Source organism: Erpetoichthys calabaricus, chromosome 9 (assembly GCF_900747795.2).
Source record: "Erpetoichthys calabaricus chromosome 9, fErpCal1.3, whole genome shotgun sequence".
In the NCBI taxonomy this organism is placed as follows: Eukaryota; Metazoa; Chordata; class Cladistia; order Polypteriformes; family Polypteridae; genus Erpetoichthys; species Erpetoichthys calabaricus.
The window spans coordinates 96,928,330-96,953,090 of record NC_041402.2 but is presented as its reverse complement, the minus strand read 5'-3'; the positions used below and the strand labels follow the sequence as shown (position 1 = coordinate 96,953,090).

The 24,761-nt window shown below is 37.8% G+C and overlaps 1 protein-coding gene across 4 annotated transcripts in view; it reads right to left on the bottom strand.

The window, feature by feature from the left end:
• Positions 1–24,761, bottom strand: part of ncapd2 (non-SMC condensin I complex, subunit D2) — a 100,945-nt gene that overhangs the window by 73,773 nt on the left and 2,411 nt on the right. For 3 of the 4 annotated variants that reach the window (XM_051931698.1, XM_028809988.2, XM_051931699.1), the window contains exons 2-6: positions 24,349–24,470; positions 24,097–24,172; positions 19,293–19,351; positions 12,303–12,478; positions 794–939 (exon numbers count right to left, since the gene is read on the bottom strand). In XM_051931698.1, coding sequence (XP_051787658.1) covers positions 794–939; positions 12,303–12,478; positions 19,293–19,351; positions 24,097–24,172; positions 24,349–24,463 — 572 coding nt within the window. In that variant the 5' untranslated portion in view covers positions 24,464–24,470. Of the gene's footprint in view, positions 1–793; positions 940–12,302; positions 12,479–19,292; positions 19,352–24,096; positions 24,173–24,348; positions 24,471–24,761 lie in introns of those variants that run through there. The other variant, XM_051931700.1, reaches the window with a different exon arrangement.

Below are 24,761 nucleotides of genomic sequence, written 5' to 3'. Positions count from 1 at the left end.
GAGGTCTTGGGACTTGCAATTTGGAATGTAGGTTACCCTTGGCTCATAGGTGCTCGCTAAGAAACTGTTTTAAAAGTTTTGTGGTCCAAGCGCGTTCTGTCTGTATGTCTGTCTGTCTGCTTTTCACGAGAGAATTACTTAACGGATTTAGATCTGGTTGTTTTCTATAATTTTCATGAACTTTCTAGTTGATTTTGCAACTTCTCTCATCGCACTAAGTATCATAGTTCGCTTGCGGTACCAATGTATTTATGAAAAACCAAGAGAGTGGATGTGGACTGAGAGCTTGGGGGGGGGGGGTGACCTTCCTCATTCACTCTCCAGCCTCTGTTCGAGTTAGTGTACATTTCACCATGTGTTGGAGTGTACCTTGCCTCCGTTTAGCTAGCGATACCTGTTTGTTCAATAGACATTATCATCCACAGGTTGTTCAGGAGTAACATTTCAGAGAGAGATCAGAGCGCCATGTGTTTTAGAGGGTACCTGCTGATTGCCAGAGAAGAGGAGGTTTGTTTTAATAAAAATATAAAAAAAAAGTAGTTTCCCATTGTGTCACCATTTAAGGTTTCGGAGGAATGACCGCGTTTCCTTGGGGTGCGATTAGCCCCCCTCTTTACAATGTGAGTGGCAGAGAGGTGAAGTGGCTGGCGCATAGCACAGGCCTATGCGAAGCCCTCTATAGTGTGTGTGTATTATAATATATAAGATAAGATAGAGAGAGAGAAAAAAAGATTGAAATATACTACAATATTCCTAGAGTTTGCCTCTTTATTAAGTACCCAAACATCCATACCTGCTAAATTCTTCCTCCACCAAAGACAAATTCCACAGACGACGGATATCTATTTGAAGAAGTTGTACAAGAACTTTTAGAACTTGCTCCCTCTCGGCATCCCAGTCAAATCCCGAGACACTACGAAATTTGGTCTTTTTATTTCCCTGTGGTGAATGACAAACAAAAAAAAAAAAAATTCAAAACTTAAATCAAGCTGTACTTTGTGTGCTTAACATGTGTAAAAGTTACTTTGGTTATTAGAAACCTTTCTAGTCACTGCCTACATAGACAGTAAAACAGTTGTAACCCTACTAAGGCTGTTTTCATACTGAGTCCTGGGGACCCCTTGTGGCTGCAGGTTTATGTGCCTACCAGTTTTACAATCAGCAAGTGATTTTACCTGTTACTGATCTCAATCAGTTTTCTGTCCTTCCTGGCCATCGGACCTTACTTTAATTCTATGTTAGTGTTCCCCAATTCTGTTTTCTTATTCAGTTTGTCTTTTTTCTCTTTCTGCATCATGTAAAACACTCAGTTACATCATTTGTATGAAAATGTGCTATATAAATAAATGTTGTTGGACATATCTCTTCACGTCCTCCAATGCCTAGTGGTTTTCAGTATGTTTCATAATATATGCAGAGACTTGGACACTTTATATATATATATATATATATAAAAAAAAAAAATTATACTGTTATCTACACCTTTCAAAAATAAGCTCCGATAGACAATTGTGCGGACCAGTATTAGTTCTCCACTATTGAAAAAAAAAATCTTAAAAAAATTCAACACAAATAGATACGTTATCTCTAAATAGAATCACTTAACTCCACCTACCATCACGTAATTTTTTATAACATTTAGAATAAAACTGTCAAAACTGAAGAACACTGATTTATAAATATCTAAATACACTTGAGGTGTTGATATTCAAAACATAAAATTACTCCTCCTCTAAATAAAATTCTGATTATAACTTAATTCTATTCAATATGATCAAGCCCTTGCCTAGGTCTGGGCAACATTTTGGACTTTTGATTTGATCAATATGGAAAATCCAAAATTGTAAGCTCATCAGTTCTGATTTTCCATAACTCATTAATGTTAAATTAAAATCTGTAAAGTCTCCATGTCTCTTTCTAAGCAGGTTAACATGGACTGTACATCAGTAACTGATAGAATTTGTGGGGAAAATGTATGCTTGCTTCTTAGGACACTCTACATAGTTTCTGAGCAGGCTAATCATGGCACCATCTGGACCAAAGTCTCCAAAACAAGGTCCATGCCAATATTGTCCAAAAGTCTCTTCTGTGTGTCAGAGTTTAATTAAAAGAAAGGAAAAAAAGAAAAAAACACTGATAAAAATGAGTGCTGCTCTCTTAAATAGTTAACCAGCAAAATTTCTATTCAAAACCACCTGAAGAGGAAACACCACAAATATAAAATCAGAATATTAGTACCATAAGTAACCTCCTCACAATAGGCAACTGCTCTTTTAGTGATGTAAAAGTGATTAACTCAATAAATTTAGGCTAGTGAGAGGTGTTGGGAGAGTTTAGAACCACAGTATTTCTTTAGAAAACACACAAATATATTTAGTTAATATGCTAAATATACTTGCCAGGTGCCACTATCATTCACAAGAACACTTAAGGCAAATAATGTTTCAATACACAGGCTAGCTAACTGCGATCGACTAGCCTATTAAATGCACTTGCTAACTTTATTTCTGGCAGTTACATATTCGATGGCCCTGGCTTGACTATCTGAAGGTAGGTAGGTTGGATGGATGGATAGATGGATAGATGCCCGCCCGGGAGGGTAGCGCCTACCACCCGGTGCCTCTCCAAGGCCACGCACGTCCAGGGCCGCGCCCCGGGGAGGACCAGCCGCCGCGCCACCCACCTCCCAGAGCGAGGGACGGCGGCGGTCGGGCGCGGAGGGCGGAACGGGGGGAGAGGGGAAGGACGCCCAGGGAGGACGCCCCTTCCGCCCCCTCGCCTCTCCGGAGAGAGGTGCGGGGAAGCGGGCCCGAGAATGGTTTTTTCGGGACCAACCGTCCAACGACAGGGGGTCGGCACAACCGGTAATGATCCTTCCGCAGGTTCACGTACGGAAACCTTGTTACGACTTTTACTTCCTCTAGATAGTCAAGTTCGATCGTCTTCTCGGCGCTCCGCCAGAGCCGATCCGAGGACCTCACTAAACCTTCCTTCATTCATAGATAGATAGATAGATAGATAGATAGATAGATAGATAGATAGATAGATAGATAGATAGATAGATAGATAGATAGATAGATAGATAGATAGATAGATAGATAGATAGATAGATAGATAGATAGATAGATAGATAGATAGATAGATAGATAGATAGATAGATAGATAGATAGATAGATAGATAGATAGATAGATAGATAGATAGATAGATAGATAGATAGATAGATAGATAGATAGATAGATAGATAGATAGATAGATAGATAGATAGATAGATAGATAGATAGATAGATAGATAGATAGATAGATAGATAGATAGATAGATAGATAGATAGATAGATAGATAGATAGATAGATAGATAGATAGATAGATAGATAGATAGATAGATAGATAGATAGATAGATAGATAGATAGATAGATAGATAGATAGATAGATAGATAGATAGATAGATAGATAGATAGATAGATAGATAGATAGATAGATAGATAGATAGATAGATAGATAGATAGATAGATAGATAGATAGATAGATAGATAGATAGATAGATAGATAGATAGATAGATAGATAGATAGATAGATAGATAGATAGATAGATAGATAGATAGATAGATAGATAGATAGATAGATAGATAGATAGATAGATAGATAGATAGATAGATAGATAGATAGATAGATACATAGATAGATACATAGATACATAGATAGATAGATACTTATCTATCTATCTATCTATTCAACCTTCAGATAAATTAAGCCAGGGCCATCATCTTGTGACTATTTAAGTCATCTTGTGAATCTGAAAAAACTATTCATCACTGATAAAATCCTGTATAAACATATGGCAACATCATGTATTTTTAAGTTTTTGTTTCAGTGACATAAAAAAAAAAAAAAAAAAAAAAATCAGTTAGACTCTGAATATGAACTCCTTAATCTAATGCAGTTTTTGCAGCTGATCAAAACTGAAAAACTTTGCAGCAAAGCATCAGACATTGTTTCGCTGCTGGGAGCCAAGCATTTTTGAACAGAAACACACTTTTGAAATTCAGAGTGAACCAAGTGTACAAACCGCATAGCTCAGTGAAACCCTGGTTCTCAGATTATGTATCACTTCTGAAAGTGAACGGTTTCAGTGCTCTTTAAACCTTTACTCAAGAAGGCACAGAAAACCATACTGCCACCCTCATGCTCATGAAAAGGAGAGCCCTGGAAGAGCAAAATGTAGAGTTATACGAAATGGGGTGCATAAAATGATGGATGATATAAAGTTTCCCTCCCATTTCATCCCTCAAAACTGTCTAAGTCTAAAGCAAAAATAATGCACTTTTCACTTACTACAGTCCCGCTATAAGTCATTTGTGTTTAACACAAAAACTCTGTTTGCTACAACAGCAAACACCACATTACACTGGAATGATAACGTTCTTAAGATATCTAGAATGTTGGCTTTACAAAAAAAGGGAAATACTGCCAATGAACACAGAGAAAGTAAATATGAGGAAAAGGGGGAGAAAAAAAAATGTGCGTTCATATTTTCAGGCTTGCTCGTCTCAGTTTTTATATTTGATTTACAATAACAAAATGTCAAACATTGTTCCTTTGGAATGAAGTACAAAGTTTTACTTGCAGTATATAATTTAATACAGTGCTTCTGAAAAAGTGAAGTACATTGTGTATCTCTTGAAGACAAAACTAAGGTAAACCCAATGTCCTCCAATGCAATATGCATTCTGATTGGTATCATTTATACTTTGTAAGCATTATTAAGCTGCTTTATGCTGAAAAGGTGTAGCCCATTCTGCCCTCTTGGATGATTAAAAAAAAACCAACAACTGCAGCTACATATGGCTGTGAATAAGCATTTAGAGACATCTCAAATCTCCACACTTTGCTCCTGGCATCACCTTGATACAGGTTCACCTTTGTTTCATTGCTCCCCAATAAGAAAGAGCTTGCAGAATTCCAGAAAAAGGTATTTTTCACAAACTGCAATATGGCCATCCTGTTTGTGTGGCTATCTAGTGGTTTGCATGTTGCACTGTGGCCAATGTATTTCTGTTCATGAAGTCTTCTACGGATTAATCTTTGACATATACACATCTGCCTCCTGAAGACTGTTTCTGATCTGTTGGGCAGGCATTTCTATAACCAGCAGTGGAAGTTTTCTTTGACCTACCAGTTTCTTTAAAATTACCAAGCTCAATAGTGAGAGTGTGTTTTCTTCTTAATAATATTCCAGACAGTTGATTAAGGTAATCCTAAGGTTTTACCATTGTCACCAATGTTTTATTCTTGTTTTTCAGACTCATAGTGGATTCTTTGACTTTCATTCTCACAGCTCTTGTCCTCATGTTCAACAACAGTAACTAGTGTCTCCAAATCTAGTCTGTAGATAGAAGCAAGCCTAGGTATCTTACGCCTGCACTATTAAGGCAATAAAAAAAGACCCGAGGAATCACAAACAGATGAGACACCAATCTTCCCCAAACATTATGGTACCCTGAAAAGGGGGGGTGGGGAGGTTGACCATGTTAAGAAAAAAAAAAAAAAAAAAATTGCATACAAAATACCCTTAAAGTCCACAATGTGCACTTCAATCACGTCTTAATTTTTTGATTTGTAAAATCAAAAAATAAAAATGTGGAGCAGAGGGATCTGTATCATCTGAGGAGAATGGTACAGACCTCCGATGGTAGAGATCTTGTTGTGGCAGAGGAACACCTGTGTTCCAGTGACACAGAGAGCTATGTTGGCAATAGCATAGCTACCAGAAGGGTCACCCAAGCCAGGCAGGTCTCCGTTGAGGAGTCATACTAACATGTACCCCCAGAGAAGTGGTGACTTTAAATTATATCAAGCTGAACTACCCCCAACAATGGATACCTTCAGGATCATAGAACTGCCGAAGAACTGGCCTAAGTAGATGGCTCACAGAAGGGTTTGCAAATCATCTATTGCCTCCCTGTAAGCTATACCTGGCAAGCAATGCAGTAATAGCACATATACTGAATGGTTGTTGGGAATAAATTCTTGCTTGAAATGTGGGTGCCTTCACATATACTTTAGCCTAAAATCATATGAACAGCACACTACAGATTTTGTTGATCTTTCCTTACAGGTCTTTTGTCAGGTTTTGAGAAATGATTCACAGTTCAGCAAGGCTGCCTCAAACCCAATGGCCCTCTCTAGGGCCAAACCCACATATTAGTCGTATTGGGAACTTGAATGATAAAAAGTTATTACAAACTGTTCAACAGAAACAAACACCTGGCAAAAATGATTGAGGAAAGACGTGGATATATTTTGCTAGAGAGAAACTAGATTACTAAACACAGGAATGTTTAGTACAAATGTTCCAGACTCCAACTCAATAATCCATGTATTGTACTCTGGACATAGGATAGGGCAAGCTGGTAGACCTGGTTTGAGAGGTGTGGGATTCATATTAAAACAACAAAATCTACAGGTCACTAATACCAATCAATACTGTTTCAGACAGACTAACACATGTACAGTTCAAAGGCAAGGGAGTAATATATGATGTCATAGCTGTCTATTCTCCAACAAATGCTGCCAAACAACTGGAAACCAAAGGGTTTTACCAAAAACTTCAAAATATCATTAACCACATCCCCAACTCTCATTTCCTTGTCATGGCAGGCGACTTAAATGCCCAACTCTGAGTATACAGATGGATCAATCGAGGCAGGAAAATCAGCCCTTGGCACATTATAGAAATGTTATCTTTCTCTATAATTTTGCTAGTGCCACGTACTTCACAGCAGTAAATACCTATTCGACACATAAAAAACACCGTATGTCAACATGGACAAGTCCAGATGGGAAGAACCATAATCAAACTGACTACATTTTTATTCATCATAGATGGAGGTCACACATTCAGAATAGTCGTCGTTACTGGGGTAACAGACTCGTAACTGATCATGCATTTGTAACAGCCAATGTCAATATATATTTTTAATCTTTTAGAAAGGAAAATAAACCTATTAGATTCAACATTAATAAACTAAAAATTCCAAATGCAAATGAGGCTTTTACAAATCAAATTGCAGCAAACCTCAGTAATCAAACTGAACAAATGCAGACCTCCATTGGAGAATAATAAACCCGGCAATCCTCACAGCTGCTGAAACAACCTTCGATTCTGGCGAGAGAGCTGGGGGGACAGAAGGAGATGGTGATTTAAGCAGTGAAGAAAAAGTGGCAAAAAGTTTGCGAGGGTTGGATATGGATTCATCAAACTTGGTTCTGTAGAAGGAAGATTTGGCAGAAGTTAGGTCAGTAGCAAACTTTGATGAGAGATTGAAAAGAAAGGAGGTCACTGTTCTGATGCGTTTTCCTCCATCTTCTTTCTGCTGCTCTTAGTTGTCTGCGGTTGTTTCGTAGTGTCTCCGACAGCCATGGGGTCGGAGGAGAAGTACGTTTTGGCCTGGAAGACCACAGTGGACAGTTCATGTCAGAGCACAAACCAAGCATGAAGTCAAAGGAATTGTCTGTAGACCTCTGAGACAGGATTGTCTCGAGGCACAAATCTGGGGAAGGTTACAGAAAATTTTCTGCTGCTTTGAAGGTCCCAATGAGCACAGTGGCCTCCATCATCCGTAAGTGGAAGAAGTTCAAAACCACCAGGACTCTTCCTAGAGCTGGCCGGCCATCTAAACCTGAGCGATTGGGGAGAAGGGCCTTGGTCAGGGAGGTGACTAAGAACCCGATGGTCACTCTGTCAGAGCTCCTCTGTGGAGAGAGGAGAACCTTCCAGAGGGTCAACCGTCTGTGCAGCAATCCACCAATCAGGCCTGTATGGCAGAGTGGCCAGACGGAAGCCATTCCTTAGTAAAAGGCACATGGCAGCCCGCCTGGAGTTTGCCAAAAGGCACCTGAAGGACTCTCAGACCATGAGAAAGAAAATTCTCTGGTCTGATGAGACAAAGATTGAACTCTCTGGTGTGAATGCCAGGCATCACGTTTGGAGGAAACCAGGCACCGCTCATCACCAGGCCAATACCATTCCTATGTCATGTTGGTGGCAGCATCATGCTGTGGGGATGTTTTTCAGTGGCAGGAACTGGGAGACTAGTCAGGATAAAGGGAAAGATGACTGCAGCAATGTACAGAGACATCCTGGATGAAGACCTGCTCCAGGGCGCTCTTGACCTCAGACTGGGGCGACGGTTCATCTTTCAGCAGGACAACGACCCTAAGCACTCAGCCAAGATATCAAAGGAGTGGCTTCAGGACAACTCTGTGAATGTCCTTGAGTGGCCCAGCCAGAGCCCAGACTTGAATCCGATTGAACATCTCTGGAGAGATCTTAAAATGGCTGTGCACCGACGCTTCCCATCCAACCTGATGGAGCTTGAGAGGTGCTGCAAAGAGGAATGGGTGAAACTGGCCAAGGATAGGTGTGCCAAGCTTGTGGCATCATATTCAACAAGACTTGAGGCTGTAATTGCTACCAAAGGTGCGTCGACAAAGTATTGAGCAAAGGCTGTGAATACTTATGTACATGGGATTTCTTAGTTTTTTTTATTTTTAATAAATTTGCAAAAACCTCAAAAACTTTTTTTACATTATTATGGGGTGTTGTGTGTAGAATTCTGAGGAAAAAAATGAATTTAATCCATTTTGGAATAAGGCTGTAACATAAAATGTGGAAAAAGTGATGCGCTGTGAATACTTTCTGAATGCACTGTACATCATTAAAAAGTTATATTGGAATAAATTAGCTAAACAACTTGAAACTGCTGGTTCAACTGGTCAAAAAAGAAAAATTGTTTCAACTAATGAATACGTTCAGTGGACATTTCTCCCAAATGTGTCAAACAGTTAAAGATGCACATGGAAAAATAGCAGTCCTGCAAAATTGTATGTCAATATGGAGAGAATATTTTAATACATTAAATCATTCTGAACGTTCTGATCCATTGATTCTGCACTCTTCCACCTCTACAAACTATTATCAATCGATGATTCCACTGTATCCAAAATTGAGTGTGCCATCAAGTAGCTAAGAAATAATTCTGACGGTATGTTATCATGACCAGGTGCCTTGTTATTTAAAGATGGCATATCAGCATTTATAAACACATTTCATCTACTACTTAAAATGGTCTGAGAAAACTGAAACAATCCCATTATACTAGGCCAGGGGTAGGCAACGTCGGTGCTGGTGAGCCGCAGTATGTGCAGGTTTTGTTCCAACCCAGTTCCTTAACGAGAACTCAATTATTGCTGATGAAGCACATATTGCTTAAGTGACATTTTGATGCTTCATTTTAGTGGTCTCGCTTGTTAAGGTTCTCCAACCTTAATTGCTTATTTCAATCTTAAACTGCTGCATTCAGTGTTTTAATTGCTCCTTATTAGCAATAAGATGTAAAAGACAAAGCAGCCAGCAGTTCTCCAGCTAGCTTTTTTCCCAATTACATCTGTGTGTGTTCATCATGCACTGTTTGATTTAATAAAACACTTAATAGAAAAATGTGACAGACTGAAAATGATCTGTTTTAGGCTTCATATCATTTGGATGATATCTTTGGAAAGGAAAAAAATCTACGATATAAGAGCCTTACATTGCACAGACTAACAAGCCATAAAATTAAATAAGGTCTGAGATTGGCAATGATTGGTTTCTAATTAAGCAATTGGGTTGGAATGAAAACCTGTAGCCACTGCGGCTCACCAGGACCGACGTTGCCTACCCCTGCACTAGGCAATGGCTCTACTGCTACCACTTCACAAAAAAGGCTGCTTAAACTATTGAGGGATCTCCTTGCTACCACTGGCTTGTAAAATTTTAGAAGCAGTAATCCTAAATCACATACAGCAACAATGCGACTCAAAACACAAGAGAAAAACAGTCAAGTTTCTGTGTAGGTAGAAGCTGTCTTGACCAAATATTCTCCATTGCTTTAAGTTCTATATTTAAAATTATTCAACCAAAATTTAAATACAGCAACATTCCTATACCTACCAAAAACTTGGTCACAATAGACAGGGTTTCCATCCAAGGAGTTTTTGCGAAAAAATATTTAGCGCTTCAAATTTTTTTACCGATATAGCCGATGGAAATGCTAATTATCGATAAAATGTTGTACATGTCGACATATTTTTCCGTTTAACTTTAGCGCATAAATTCCATATCGATACTTCAGATGTCGCAAAAACTACATTGGAAACACTTTTTGTCGGAAAAAAAGGGCTTTAACACAAACAAGTGTGTCACATTTTCATCACGTGCAATCAAAACGAGAATGGCGGAGCGGTTCGTATGGTCTGATGAAGAGTTTTTTTTTTTTTTTTTTAATTAAACGTCATTATTTTGTATTAATTCAAATTTCAGTTTTAATTAAAAACCTTAAGGGAAGCAGGTTACAGTACTAATTCAGTTGTTATCGCACTGAGAAGGGATGTTGAAAGGTAGGCTCACCTGTACAGATCCGATGCTGCAAACACAGCTGCATCATGGGCACTTCCAGGAGTGTCAACGCAAATGTCTCGTATCATGCACCTGTCATCAACAAGGGCCTGGAGAACAATAGATGGCCACCCTTTGCGATTAATGTAATCGAGGTAGCCTTCCGTCGGGGGAAGAATAGGCACATGCGTGCCATCCAGCGCACCGTAAATCTGTGGCACAAGATGCACCAAGGAATTGCGGTATGCAATTTCATTGGCCTCCGCTACAGTCGGAAGTCTGATATAACGCCACATTAATTTTTCTTTAATAGCGGTGCACACAGCATATACACATCGATGGATGGTAGTTTTACTAACCCCGAAAGTTTCTCCAACTACTCTGTACTCGGCGCGGGTTGCCAGCTTGTAAAGGGCGATGGCAATCCGCTTTTGGGTTGGAACTGGTGGTCGGTGGCAACCTGTGATGGGCGCAACATTAGGACTGATGAATCCACACAACATCTCAAACGTCGGCCGTGTCATTCTAAAATGCTGCATCCAGAGATTTTCTGTGAAGTGTCTCTCCACCACCTCCTCCCAGAAGGTCTTATTCCGTCGTCTCTCCCATACCCGTGGGTTTCGTCGCACTGGGGTACTTTCTTCGAGCTCTAGGGCTATCAGACAAGCAACTGCTTCATTCTGCTGTCGTCTTCGGATATTATGTACAATTCCAATTATTTGTGAAACTGAAATAACAGTAAGCTGACAAATTTCAAAAAACTGTCTGAATAATCTCTCCATTTCTTTGTTTAGTGGAGGGGGGGTGACGTCATCACGCACACCATTTTAATCGATAAAAAGCCAGTTGGATGGAAACAGGCTGGAGACAGCAAATTTCGCACATTTTTTTTACGTATATTCTGTTTGTCAATAACAAAACGTCACAAAAAACTGGATGGAAACTTAGCTAATGTGAAGTCAGTTTAACTGATTAAGCAATAAAAATTGTTAGATTAATCTTTTATACCATAATTATTAATGGCATCCTCATTTCTAATATACAAAGCTTTAAACAATACATACACAGTGCTTATCGAAGTTCACATTATGACCACAATATGCTGGTCTTCTACAGTTTCCAAAGAAACACTACACGATGAGCTTCAAACTTTAGCAACAAGGTCAGAAAAGCTGTAAAATGATGTACCTGTATGTGTTAAGGGATGCCCAGTTCCTACCAGCATTTCACTGCAGGCTGAAGTTTCATTCTATCATAATCACTATCTCAGATCAGGATAAGTGTTTCATACTGCAGATGTTGCTGATCACTGACAACATACTGGATTAGGTACTATCTATAATACATCTAAATGTCACAAACTGTGAAATTAGACCTTAAGAAATGCTTCTTTTGATCGTAACACTTACAAAGCACTAGTAAAGTGGCTATATGCAATATTGGTCCAGGACTGCCATTAACTAGTCTTCCTCTCCTACTTTGTAAGATGAGCAGATAATTATTATGTTAATCTTAAATACATATTGCCTTGATCCATATACTAATAACCACAAATTCAGTATTACTTGTGTATTTATGCATATATATTTGGTATTGCTTAAGATATCACAACTTGGTGAAGACATTAAAAATGTTTAACAGGTTTTTTCTATACATTTTCTTTAAATACAATTATTTACTGAACATATTGTAAATACATAGGATTTACTGCAAGTAAAAAAAAAAGTTGTGAAATAAAACAAAACTAAACTAGAACACGAGCATTAACAATTATATATAATATTCCTTAAGATCAGGAACAAAAACATTTGGGAGAAAAACAATGGTTAAGCTTTTTTGCACCGATTAATACTAGTAACTTGCTCACCTTACTAGGAGCTGTAATAAGGCCTGCTCGGCTTGTCTCATTTTCAAATGCTTCAGTTAGCTTACTGAGGAGATAGCAACTCATCTTGACAACATTAAGCAACTCTTTACGATGCTGAGCAGTGTTATTGGGATCATCTAACTGAGCTGGCAGATCAGAAGACAGGCTTGAAACAGCTAAAGAATCAATAAAAGCAAGAATTTTTAAATAATGTTTACTGTAAAGAGACCGAGACACAGACAGACAGACTTTTACTGAAGAACATAGTGCAATGAAACTGAAATGGCAAAGGGTAAAATCAAACTAAGAAAAAAGTCCCTTGATCATAAACATGATTCTACCGAATAAGAAACACTTAAACTATTAAGACTATTAAGTTTGTATAACTTTCTAAATGATCTGCCACAGAAAATGATGCATAACGTGAATTGCCCCTAAAAGCATGCTCTAAAGAATATGGCAAACCAAGGTCTAATTTGAAAGAAACTATGCTGGATTGCTGACCTGACCAAAAACAAAACCTTGCTTTTGTTAATGCATTTTTCTCAAAAGTTACTACAAACATTTGGGCAAGCTTTGTTTTATGTAAAAAAAACAAAAAAACAACCAACCATACACCACACACACACACCGCTGATCAGCCAGAAATCATAAGACAATCTTAAAATATTATGTATCACCAGCTGATTATGTTCAAAAATCACACTTAAAATACCTACATGATGAAAATGCAATATTACAAATAAAAACTAGAAAAATATTTGTTACAGAGCAGTGTTGCAGTGACCTTTACAATATGGAGTGCTCTCCAGTGTGCTTCACAACTTGCCTTCTATACAGGTCTTGGCAATCTTGGAACAAACTCTAAAACTTAAGTATCCTCCAGAGAGCACTCAGAATAAAAAACTACCAACTTCATTTTCCTTCTGTTATGATAAAAGAGTACTAGTAAATGGTAGTATTTCCAACTGCAATTAGGAAGAAAACATGTAAATTATTTAAGCAAGTGTAAAGCAAAGCAGAGGACAATGTTCCACTACTACTCACACTATCTCTGGTAGTTGCCCTGTCCTTCTCCAAACACACAGGCACAAACACACTTCTGCCCTGGACCACAGAGCTGTGATTTAAAAGATTTCTAGTTTCAAATCAGATTTTGCACCCTCACTCCAAGACTCAACTTTTGGTACTTGGAGCAGTATGGGTCTAAGATGTTTTAGGGACCCACTTGATCATCCATTTTATTCCTTTAAATATGCCCAAATCTAATTTCTAGCATTAGTTAAAAACAACACTGTTTATTCAGTCAATTTTCACAATTTCCTACCTAGACCCCAAATCCCTCATTGCTGTTTTTGGAGTTCTACCACATAATGTACAATTATTCAAATAGCTGGTAAATTTTATGCAGTTTCCTACTTTGTTAATATTCCACTGCATACTCGCACAATGGAAGCAGTACACACTTATGTTGAAATTCTATTGGATCAGGGACATACAATATTTTGCTAAGCTGGAAAAGGATAGGGGCACACGCAATGGATCCTCAGCCAACTTTTTCCTTTGTGAGAAGAAATAATTCTTTGCATTTATATAGCGCTTTTCTCATTACTCAAAGCACTCAGCAATTGCAAGTTAAGGGCCTTGATCAAGGGCCCAACAGAGCAGAGTCTTTTTTTTTTTTTTGCCGTTTACGGGATTCGAACTGGCAATCTTCCGATTGCCTGTGCAAATCCCTAGCCTCAGAGCTTCCACTCCAGAGTATATTTCATATTTGCAAACAGTAAAATTGCTTAACATTGATGAAAACACTAAATGATTATCTTTTATCTGTCATTTTAATAAAACTATATATAAACGTTTATATCTTCTCGTTTTGGGATTGGGTTAATATTAGGTCATGAAAAATAGAGAAAAATTCTGCACCACTTACTGCTTACTTCTGTATATATTTGTATATGGCTTTTCTTTAATTAAGAGAAAAAGTGTTGTACTATCGAAACACTTATGTCAGATTATTATAAGTGATATCGATCGCTTATGTGACGAATATGTCAAACATCAGTACGACGAGTTAATGGATCAGACGTGTGTGTGCCCAATGTATATTTTGTGTGTGTGTGTGTGTGTGTATATATATATATATTCTTGCTTTTTGAATAAGCTGCAGACATCTTTTGCAATGGACGACAGGAGAGGGAAGCTGAGAAGAGGAGTGTAGATTAGTAACAGTGAAGAAGAGGGGGAAGGTGTGCCTGAAGGCAGGAGGAAGGGTAGGGGAGGATAAGCGAGGATAGGAACTTTGAATGCTGGCAGTATGACTGGTAAAGGGAAAGAGTTAGACGATATGATGGAGAGAAGGAAGACTGATATATTGTGCATACAAGAGACCAGATGGAAGGGGAGTAAGGCCAGGTGTATTGAAGGTGGTTCAAATTATTCTACCATGGTGTGGATGGGACAAGAAATGGGGCAGAGAACAGTAGGTTAAGAGGGTTTCAGACGTGAAAAGAATGACAGAGTGATGATTATGAAGCTGGAAATTGAAGGTGTGCAGATGAATGTTGTTAGTGCATATATTCTGCAAGTAGGGTGTGCGACGGATGAGAAAAGATTTCTGGATGGAGAGTGTACCCAAGGGAGAGAGAGTGGTGATTGAAGCAGTTTTCAATGGACATTGTGGTGAAGGGAAAAGAGGGGATGAGGAGGTGATGAGTAGATATGGTGTCAAGGAGAGAATGCAGAAGGTCACAGGATATTGGATATGTATTTTAAGAAGACGGAGGAACATAGGGTTACATACAAGAGTGGAGGAAGATAACTACATCCTTTGCTGGAGAGACAGTCTGAAGACGATTGCAAAGTGGTGGCAGGGGAAATGTAGCTAGGCAGCATAGGATGGTGGTCTGTAGGATGAGAGTGGAGATCAAGAAGAGGAGGAGTGTGAGGACAGAGCCAAGGATCAAATGGTGGAAGTTGAAAAAGGAAGACTAAGGTGAATGTTAACAGACAGGCACTGGGTGGCAGTGAGAGTCAACAGATAGCTGGGCAACTACAGCAAAAGTGGTAAAGGAGTCAGCTAGAAGAGTGACTGATGTGACATCTAGACAGAAGAAGGAGGTGAAGGCAACCTGGTGGAATGGGGTAGTACAGGACAGAATACAGAAGAAGACTTTGGTGAAGAAGTAGTAGGATAATCGGAGATGAAGAAAGACAGGAGCACAAGGAATAAGGCATAAGATGAAAAGAGGTTGCAAAGGCTAAAGATCATGTGTATGATGAGTTGTGCCAGAGGCTAGACACCAAGGACGGAGCAAATGACCTGTACCAACTGGCTAGGCAGAGGGGCTGAGCTAGGAAAGATTAGCAGCAGGTTAGGGTGATAAAGGATAATGATGGAAACATACTCATAAATGAGGAGAGCTGTGTTGAATAGATGGAAAGAGTACTTTGAGAGGATGAATGACTAGAAAGACAGAGAAGGTTGGATGATATGAAGATAATGAACCAGGAAGTGTAATGGATTAGCAAGGAGTAGGTAAGGACAGCTATGAAGAATGGGAAGGCTGTTGGTCCAGAGGACATACCTGTGCAAGAATGGAGATGTTTAGGAGAGATGGCAGTGGAATTTTTTTAATCAGATTGTGCAACGCAATCTTAAAAAATGAAGATACCTGAGAAGTGGAGAAGTAGTGCAGTGGTACAGACTTAAGAATAAGGGTGATGTGTAGAGCTATAGTAACTACAGAGGGATAAAACTGCACAGCCACAACATGAAATTAGGAGAGAGAAGTGGAAGCTAGTTTAAGAAGGGAGGTGATGATTAGTGAGCAGCAGTATGGTTCATGCTGGGAAAGAGCATTACAGATGTGATGTTTGCTCTGAGGGTGTTGATGGGGAAATATAGAGAAGGTCAGAAGATAAGGAGTTGCATTGAGTCTTTGTGGACTTGGAGAAAGCATAACAAGGGTGCCTAGAGAGGAGTTGTGGTATTGTATGAGGAAGCCAGGAGTGGAAAAGACATATGTAAGAGTGGTAAAGGATATGTATGAGGGAAGTGTGACAGTGGCGAGGTCTGCAGTAGGAATGATGGAATCATTTAATGTTGAGGTGGGATTACACCAGGGATCGGCTCAGAGCCCTTTCTTATTTGCAATGGTGATGGGCAAGTAGACAGACGAGATTAAACAAGAGTCCCCATGGACTATGATGTTTGCGGATGACATTGTGATATGTAAGTAGTAGGGAGCAGGAGACAAGTGAGGAGACTCTGGAGAAGTGAAGATATACCCTGGAGAGGAGAGAAATGGTCAGGAGAAGCAAGACAGAATACATGTGTGCATAAGGGGGCGGTCAGAGGAATGATGAGGATGCTGGGAGCAGAGTTGGCGAGGGTGGATGAGTTTTAAATACTTGGGATCAACAGTACAGAGCAAAAGGGAGTGTGGAAGACAGGTGAGGAAGAGAGTGCAGGTAGGGTGGAGAAGAGTGTCAGGAGTGATTTGTGACAGACAGGTTCCAGCAAGAGTGAAAGGGAAGGTCTACAAGATGGTAATGAGACAAGCTATGTTATAAGGGTTGGAGACCGTGGTACTAATGAAAAGACAGGAGACAGCATCTTTAACTATGCCATCTCTAGCTCTAAGATTTGCATTGGGTGCGATGAGGATGGACAGGATTAGAAATGAATACATTAGAGGGTCAAAGCCAGAGAGGAAGATTGCATTTGTTTTGGACATGTGCAAAGGAGAGATGCTGGGTATATTGGGAGAAGGGTGCTAATGATAGAGCTGCCAGGTAAGAAGAAAAGAAAGCCTAAGAAGAGGTTTATGGATCTGTCTGCTGACAGTAGATGAGCCTATGGGGGGTTGGTGTTACAGAGGAAGATGTAGGAGGATAGGAAAATATGGAAACCGATAACCTGCTGTGGCGACCACTAACGGAAACAGCAGAAAGTCAGAAAAAGACTGGTGCACCACAGGAATTTGTCCTTTACCCATTACTCCTCTCACTTTATACAAATGACTATACCATTGGCAATTCGTTTGTAAAACATCTTAAATTTGCAGGTGACATAACACCAATAGATCTCATTTCAAAGAATGAGGAGTCCATATACAGACAAGAGGCGGAAACTAACATTGTGGTTCAGCCATAACAATTTGGACCTTAACATTAAAAAACTCATATTTCAGGAAACCGTCACCTGCTCACCTATCACTTGCTATAAACGGCTCAGCCATTGGGATGACAGAATCATTTAAGTTTCTGTGCTCTATGCTGTCACAAAACCTTAAGTGGTACAAAAACATCACATGAAATATTAAGAAAGCCCATCAGAGAATGTTCTTTTTGTGTCAGCTGGGGAAATTCAATCTTCCCCCAAACAATATTGGTCCAATTCCACACAGCCATTATTTAGTCCATTCTGACAATATCTAGAACTGTCTGGTTTCGTGCTGCAACTTATTACACAATAAAGTCCTTTTCGAGTCCAGGGTAAGGAAGAGGGAAGCAAAGATCATTGCTGATTTGACTCACCCAGGGCATCACCTGTTCCAAAGGATTCCCTTCAGTTTTTTCCATATGCGATTACTCTTACTAATCAGGTCTGAGCTTCTACTCTGTATCAATGTATACCTGCACACTAGACTGCATGGACATTTTAATTCTAAATCTCTTTTGTACCGTTGTTTGCCATATTATATTTTATCATTTTATATGTTTATTGCCTTATATTTTATCTATTTATTCTGTGATGTTCTTATATGTTGCATCAGTACTATCAAGACAAATTCCTACTACACATTAGTGTACCTGGCCAATAAAGTGAATTCCGATTCTGATCAATTACTTATCCTGTTCTATAGCATTTAATGTTTTCATCGATAACAAAGATCACAAAATGTATGATACGAGAGTCAGTGTAGACCTGTCAAGGGTAAATACTAAATAGCTGCAAACAATATTAAAACATACATATTACCATAAAAAAAAAAAAAAAAAGTTACTCAGGATGCATTATCTTTTTATCAGTTATCCAGTCGTATAATCAAAATGTCCAAAGAGGACACACTTGTTAAAAACTTATTACCATCAGTACTACAAATCAAAGCATAAGAGGAAAAATGTAGTTTTGTCACAGAAGATGCCCTAGTGTACACCATCACTGGTGCTACAGGCTGTTAGCTTTATTACATCAGTCTCTACAAACAGACTTCTTAATTTCTTTCCCTCAGTCAGTAATGGCAACAATCTAGTGAATGTTGGCTTATGTGGCAAGACTAAAAACCAGATTTAAGGTTCTCTCAATGTTGCATTCAGTTTGAAATAGTGATGGTTTAAGTAACACACTGCTTAAATTAACAATATCATACAAATTTGTAAGTTTACTTTCAAAATAATTTGTCAGGCACAAAAACCAAAAGGAATGAGGAATAAAACTACTTCATAAAAGACGACATTTTGTATAACCACTTTGATCAAAATAGCTGTGCTACCTATTTAAGATAGATTGAAATCTAAATAATCAACACAGACCTCAGTTATAATGTTTGCAGTGTATTGTGCAATGTGCATCTCCATTGTATGCCATTTGGTTTGGGATTTGTAAAAGCAGTGTTAATTTTTATGATGTGCCATCTATTGCAGTGAACAAATGCAGCACATTTTGTTAACAGAAATGCTTGTGATGTGCCATCTTTTGTAATGATGGAGACACAGACAGACACTTATCCTTTAATTATGGTGGATACCCAGCCTTAAGATGCAAATACAACTAACATTTTCTGCCTCATTGTGGAGATTATGCAAGTCTTCAAACTTTTATTTTATAATTGCTCTGCTATCCCACTGAAAGTCGCTTTGAAAGTTTACTATTTAAGTTTCACTTAAAGTAAATGAAAACATGCCAAATCTGTGATAAAATGAACGAAGTTATCCTTTAAACTTAACAGATCTCAAAATAATAAAGTAGAAACAAATGTGTACCTTGAATCAGTAATTCCAAGGTGTCTTCCTTTACAGCAGGGTCTACTGACTGAAAATGGCTTAAGAAAATGAGAAAACAATACAAGTAGATATTAACACTTAACACCAAGACACTAATGCTAGAGTATTACAGTCCACTTTTTTTATCCTGTACCAACATTGTCAACTTTAAATACCTATGGCACTATTACTAAAACATTATTAAAAATTCTGAATCTCCAGGAGTATTTATGAACACAGATTCAAAAGCACAGTATTCATGCTCGATAAACAAACATGCTGAAGCATCTACTAATGTACTTATCCCACCTAAAAATTCATAGTGTGATACAGGTTACATTACACAATATTCTTAGTTTGAAATCTTCATAAAAGGTATTGTATGTGTAGTTTTAATTAAGTGCCTCGAGTATGGGAAAGGCACTATACAAATAAAATGTATTATTATTAGTAAATATTAAACAGTCAAAACTTTGCAAAATAAACTCAAATCTGTATGCAAATATACAAACTAACATTTTGTTAGCATTTCCCTTTTTATTAAAATAAAATATTTTTAAATACCGTACCAGAGATGGAAAGGTACACACTAAATGACTAAGCAAAGACAGGTATGTTAATTGAAAAAAAAAAAAAGAAATATTACACTCTGCTGTTATTACCACAGGAAATGCCTCATAATATCAGACATGAAAAGACAAGTAGCCAAGGCTATTCTTGCCCCAGGCCATCGGTCACTGCCACCCTGCATCTCTCTACGCAACCACTGAAGACCACAAAGTCTTCAGTCCACAAAGACTTATTTATCCTATACATCAAGAGCCTCTCCCTCGTTCCTGGGCTTGTAAAGTATATTGGGAATATTCCTGGGGTTTATGGAATGCGGATCTCAGTTTACTTGTGTGACAGATAATGTTCCCTCCAATGCCATGTACGCATATTTGTTTATGTTTTCGACCCTTGAAAACGAAGTTTTTAGAAAAAGATGTATGCTTCTGAAAACAAAGCACAGCATTTCAATATGGACAGACAAACATGGTTTGCTGAAAACTATACTCCACTTGCAGTGTGATTGTTGTGTGCTTATTTCGTGGCCCTTCCCTAATTGGATCCTGCACATTAGAACTCATTACCTGATAAGTCACTCTTCATGAAAGAAAAACAAATTCTCCAACATAGTGGACATATAAAAAAACCAAACATGCTTTCCATGGCACTTACTGTGCAGTTTACCTGTATGTATGTAAATTGCGTTTTGTAAAGTTGAAATGCTGAATACGTGTGTGAAAAGCAAATTACTTCCTGGTCGCTACAGTTTTGTCATAAATCCTGAGGCAAGTGAAGATGCTTTATGGTTAAAAAAAAATAAAAAAATAAATAAATAATTCAGAGCATAGTGAAAATCAAATTGTAAATTCCTCTGTTGACAGCCTCTAAAATGTTTATTACTTAATCTGTTCAGTAAGAATTTAATTTCTGTTCATTTTCTAGCAAAAGCAACAACAAGGCGCTGGAGGTGGATGGGTGTAGAATGCTGCCGAGCTGACAATAATACAAGACTTAGAGAGACAGAAAACCACAGAGCAATAAAGTGGCGATACAGGCTTAATTTATGGAATTAGTTTTACAAAATGTACTTTAGTACAAAATTCATTCTTATTGCAGTGGACTGCTTACAATTCATCATCTTATGAATGAACATAGAGCTAAGCACTTTCAGTGTCACTTTACATTTGCTTTGTTTTTATTTAATGTCAGGACAAGCATGGCAGTTCTAAAGACTCACTTCAACTGTAATCAAGGCATTAACATGACAAGGGGACAATTCACTCCAGTTAAAGAATTTTTCTTTTTCTGTTCTGTGAACACACTTTCAAAGTCCTGTCTACATTCATAGTTTGAAATTGCACAAAGCACGAGAGAATCTGAACATTTCAAAGCGTTTGCCGCCGATAATACATACGCTGTGTAGGTGAAGGTCAACATTATGAGCTTTTAGACGTTTAAAAATGGAACAGGATACTTTTGTAAATAATGCAGAAATTGTTAGTGTGGTTGGAGATCATTTTCATGTAAAATCACTTGCTTTTAAATGAAAATGTGGCAATATAGATATAGCCTAAGCGGAGTGTTTAAGTCACCGCTCAAATATTTTAGGAGCGTGGCTCACAGATTTTCACATGATCGCTCATACAAAGATCGAAATTCAAAATACAATTAAACAAATCTTAAAATCAATTACCAACCCGATTTAAACAAGTTTCGAACAAAGTTGTACACTATAAAATTGTACATGCTGAACCCCCCCCATTTTAACCATGTCTAAACAAAAAGCTGAAGAGACTTCAAATAGTAATTGGAAGAAACAGTATTTGGAGTTTAAAACACAAAGGGTCACCCAGAATGTTTTGTTAAAGCAGACTCCCTGCATAGTGGTGTGTAGTATGTGCTTCTGGGAGTGTTTTTTTTTTCTTCCTGGCTACAGTGGCTCTGATCACACCTCTTTGCTTCAGCGATTTTATGTTGCCGTTATACATGGAGACAGCTGTGCAATGGAAGACAATACAAATTTCCCAGTTTAGTGATGAGACACACCTTTTACATATACAGTACTGTACAGGAGTGAACAAAAGTAGGTTTACAATTATTCACATAAAAAAAAAAAAAAAAGACATGCAGGTGATGTTTATTACAATTGCTTTGTTAACTTTAACTCAAAAGAATGCCCACAATGGCACAATGCACTTGGATAAAATCTCATAAGCGCTCAAATTATAGGCCTTCATTTTTAACACATTCCTGTACCAAAGCTTATTTTAGTTGCATTTGCAACCATTTTAGTAACTGTCTGGAGCCCTGGTATGAAGATTTTCAAACTTGCAGGGTGTGTAAAATATAGCATCAATGATTTAAAATACAAAAAAAGGACGTGAGCGTCATTAAGCTTTGCACCCTGGGAACCAAGTTACGCAAACTACTGAATAACATTCCAGTAATTTATCACTCTGATGCTGATCTTTCTGATCATAAAATAGGTCATTATGATAGCAATTGACAAGAATTCGTAACTGCAGAATTATGGCGTCTGAGGGTTAATTAGCAGATCGTCTTATAACAGGCTTAAGTTTCGAGCTGGTATTTTTCTGTCCATCCATTTTAGCACTAGACCGTCCTCAAGAAACTGATAGACAGACATACACACACCATTGAGATATCAATGTTTTTGGTATCGGAGGCCCTAAAATGTGTAGATCTGTTGAAAATCAGAGGTCGAAATTTTGGAGTAATCTAAAGCTTTCGCTCATCCCTATAGACAATAGGTTAGGTGGGGGAGGGTACAAAGCAAAAATGCCATAGTACATTTCTGATAACCACTTGTTATGAATGAAGCAGTATCCAAATGGGTGAAGCTAGTATGACAGGAAAATTTAAAAGATGTTCCCCTTTAGTGCGTAATGTCAGGTGCATTTAGCATATACAGCCTTTCTTATACATCTGTAGTGTGCACTGGTAAGTTTGTAATAAATAGTATATTTCTGTATAAGCCTGAAAAATGTTTGGTTTCAAAAAGCTCAATGCGCATAACCATAATGCCTGCCTTTCACATTGCATACAACACTTAACAATTAGTCACACAAATGACACAACAAGAAATGAACGGTGGGGGGGTTAATGGAATCATTTCTTTTGAAGTTATATTGACGACACCCTTGTCGTATTAATCTAAGCACACATTTCATCTGAACTGTCAAAATGTAAGCATTTCTACTTATTGCCTGATAACTCCTACAACACCTGCCTACATGCTTTTTCCTTTTCAACATTTATTTAAGGGCATGCAGCACAACCTCTAAGATACAGTATATAAATTAATCATTAAGCTTCAGATTAAGGTTCCTCATTCGAGAAAAACATCTGGTTCCACAAGATTATGGTCAATTCTAATGTAGAGAGAATTTGAGAGAAATACACAGACATAAGTAATAGCAAACATTCAATCACTTCCTTATTCCTTATAAATTTAAATGAGTGGCTTTAGAGGTATTCTGAAATAACAAATGGGAGGCCAGCGACCACATTTATGAAATGTTTCTGATCACTAATTACTTGCAAATGTACAAATTCAAATACATATATTTTATAACATGTCAGATATGACAAAGCAACTTGTGGACAAACTTAATTTGCAAAGATTTCTTACAATTGCAAGTTGATAAAATAAAAAACACTGTCATTGGCAACCTAGTGCACCCGATTCTGGATGCAACATATTATTTCTGAATATTTTGTAACAACTTATGCGAATGTAATATAGGCAGCATTTTTCCTCTCAAATTATGAGTCAATGTCTAAAGTCATAGTTTCAACAAAAATGCAGAAACATCTCATTAGACAAACAAAAATAAGTTAAACACAATGTTTCCAAACCTTACCTAGATAACCTACAGACTTTAAGGACAGTGTGCATTCATGTTAAATAAACTTAACCTCCTATTTTTCATATACATTTTCATAATTGAAGGAGATATACAGGCAACAAAACTAAACATATTCTGTAGTAAACAAATTGTAAAAAGGAAAGGTTCAGAGTCAGTCTGCTATATTGAGCATTCAAACTGTGCCTGGAAAATAATGAAGAAAAAAAAAAAAGCTAAATAAAGATCTTTTGACCTTGGAAGCCAAATGCCTGTAGTGATCAATTAGTTTTAGTGATCATTGCCATTCTTTGAGATGAATAAAGTACAGTATTACGTGATAAACAAGAAAATTCTATGTGCAAAACATTTTTAAAGGGTTTACTTACCAAAGAACACTGTAAGGTGTATCAAAGCTATCTAGAATGCATCTAGGACCTTTACTCTTCAAAGCAACTCGAAAACCTTAAAAAGCCAATAGAAGGGAGTAAAAAAGTAGAACTCCTAAAACATCTGATACAGAAACAGAAAAGTCAACAAAAAAACACATCTGAGAACTAAATAAATGTCTCTTGAAACAAAGTAGCTAAGAATGAACACAAGACCCAAAAATAAAATAAATAGAAGTAAAGGTAACTCACTGTGGACTTGACTTTTGAGCTGCTGCACAGAAGCAACATCTTGAACCACATATTGATTGATTCCTCCACTTTTCGCCAAGTCAGGCACAGACAGTGGAATGACAAAATCAAACATTTTTCCCCTAAAAAAAATAAAATAAAAAGGAATCACCATGTATAAGCTTTGAAACTGATACATCGCGGATGACAAAGTTAGTATGTATTTTCAAAATTAAATGAAAACAGACAGTTCATCAGAGACACAATATTTATAGGGTCATTGTTATCACACATACAGAGTACAGTGAAATTCTTATTTCCATGTGCTAATCAATAAAAAAAAAAAAAGTTACTTATTCTGAGTGGTCTAATCCAACTAATGGTATTGTGGTGAAGTAGGAAGCGGAGTAAAGCAACAGATAAATAGTTGTACA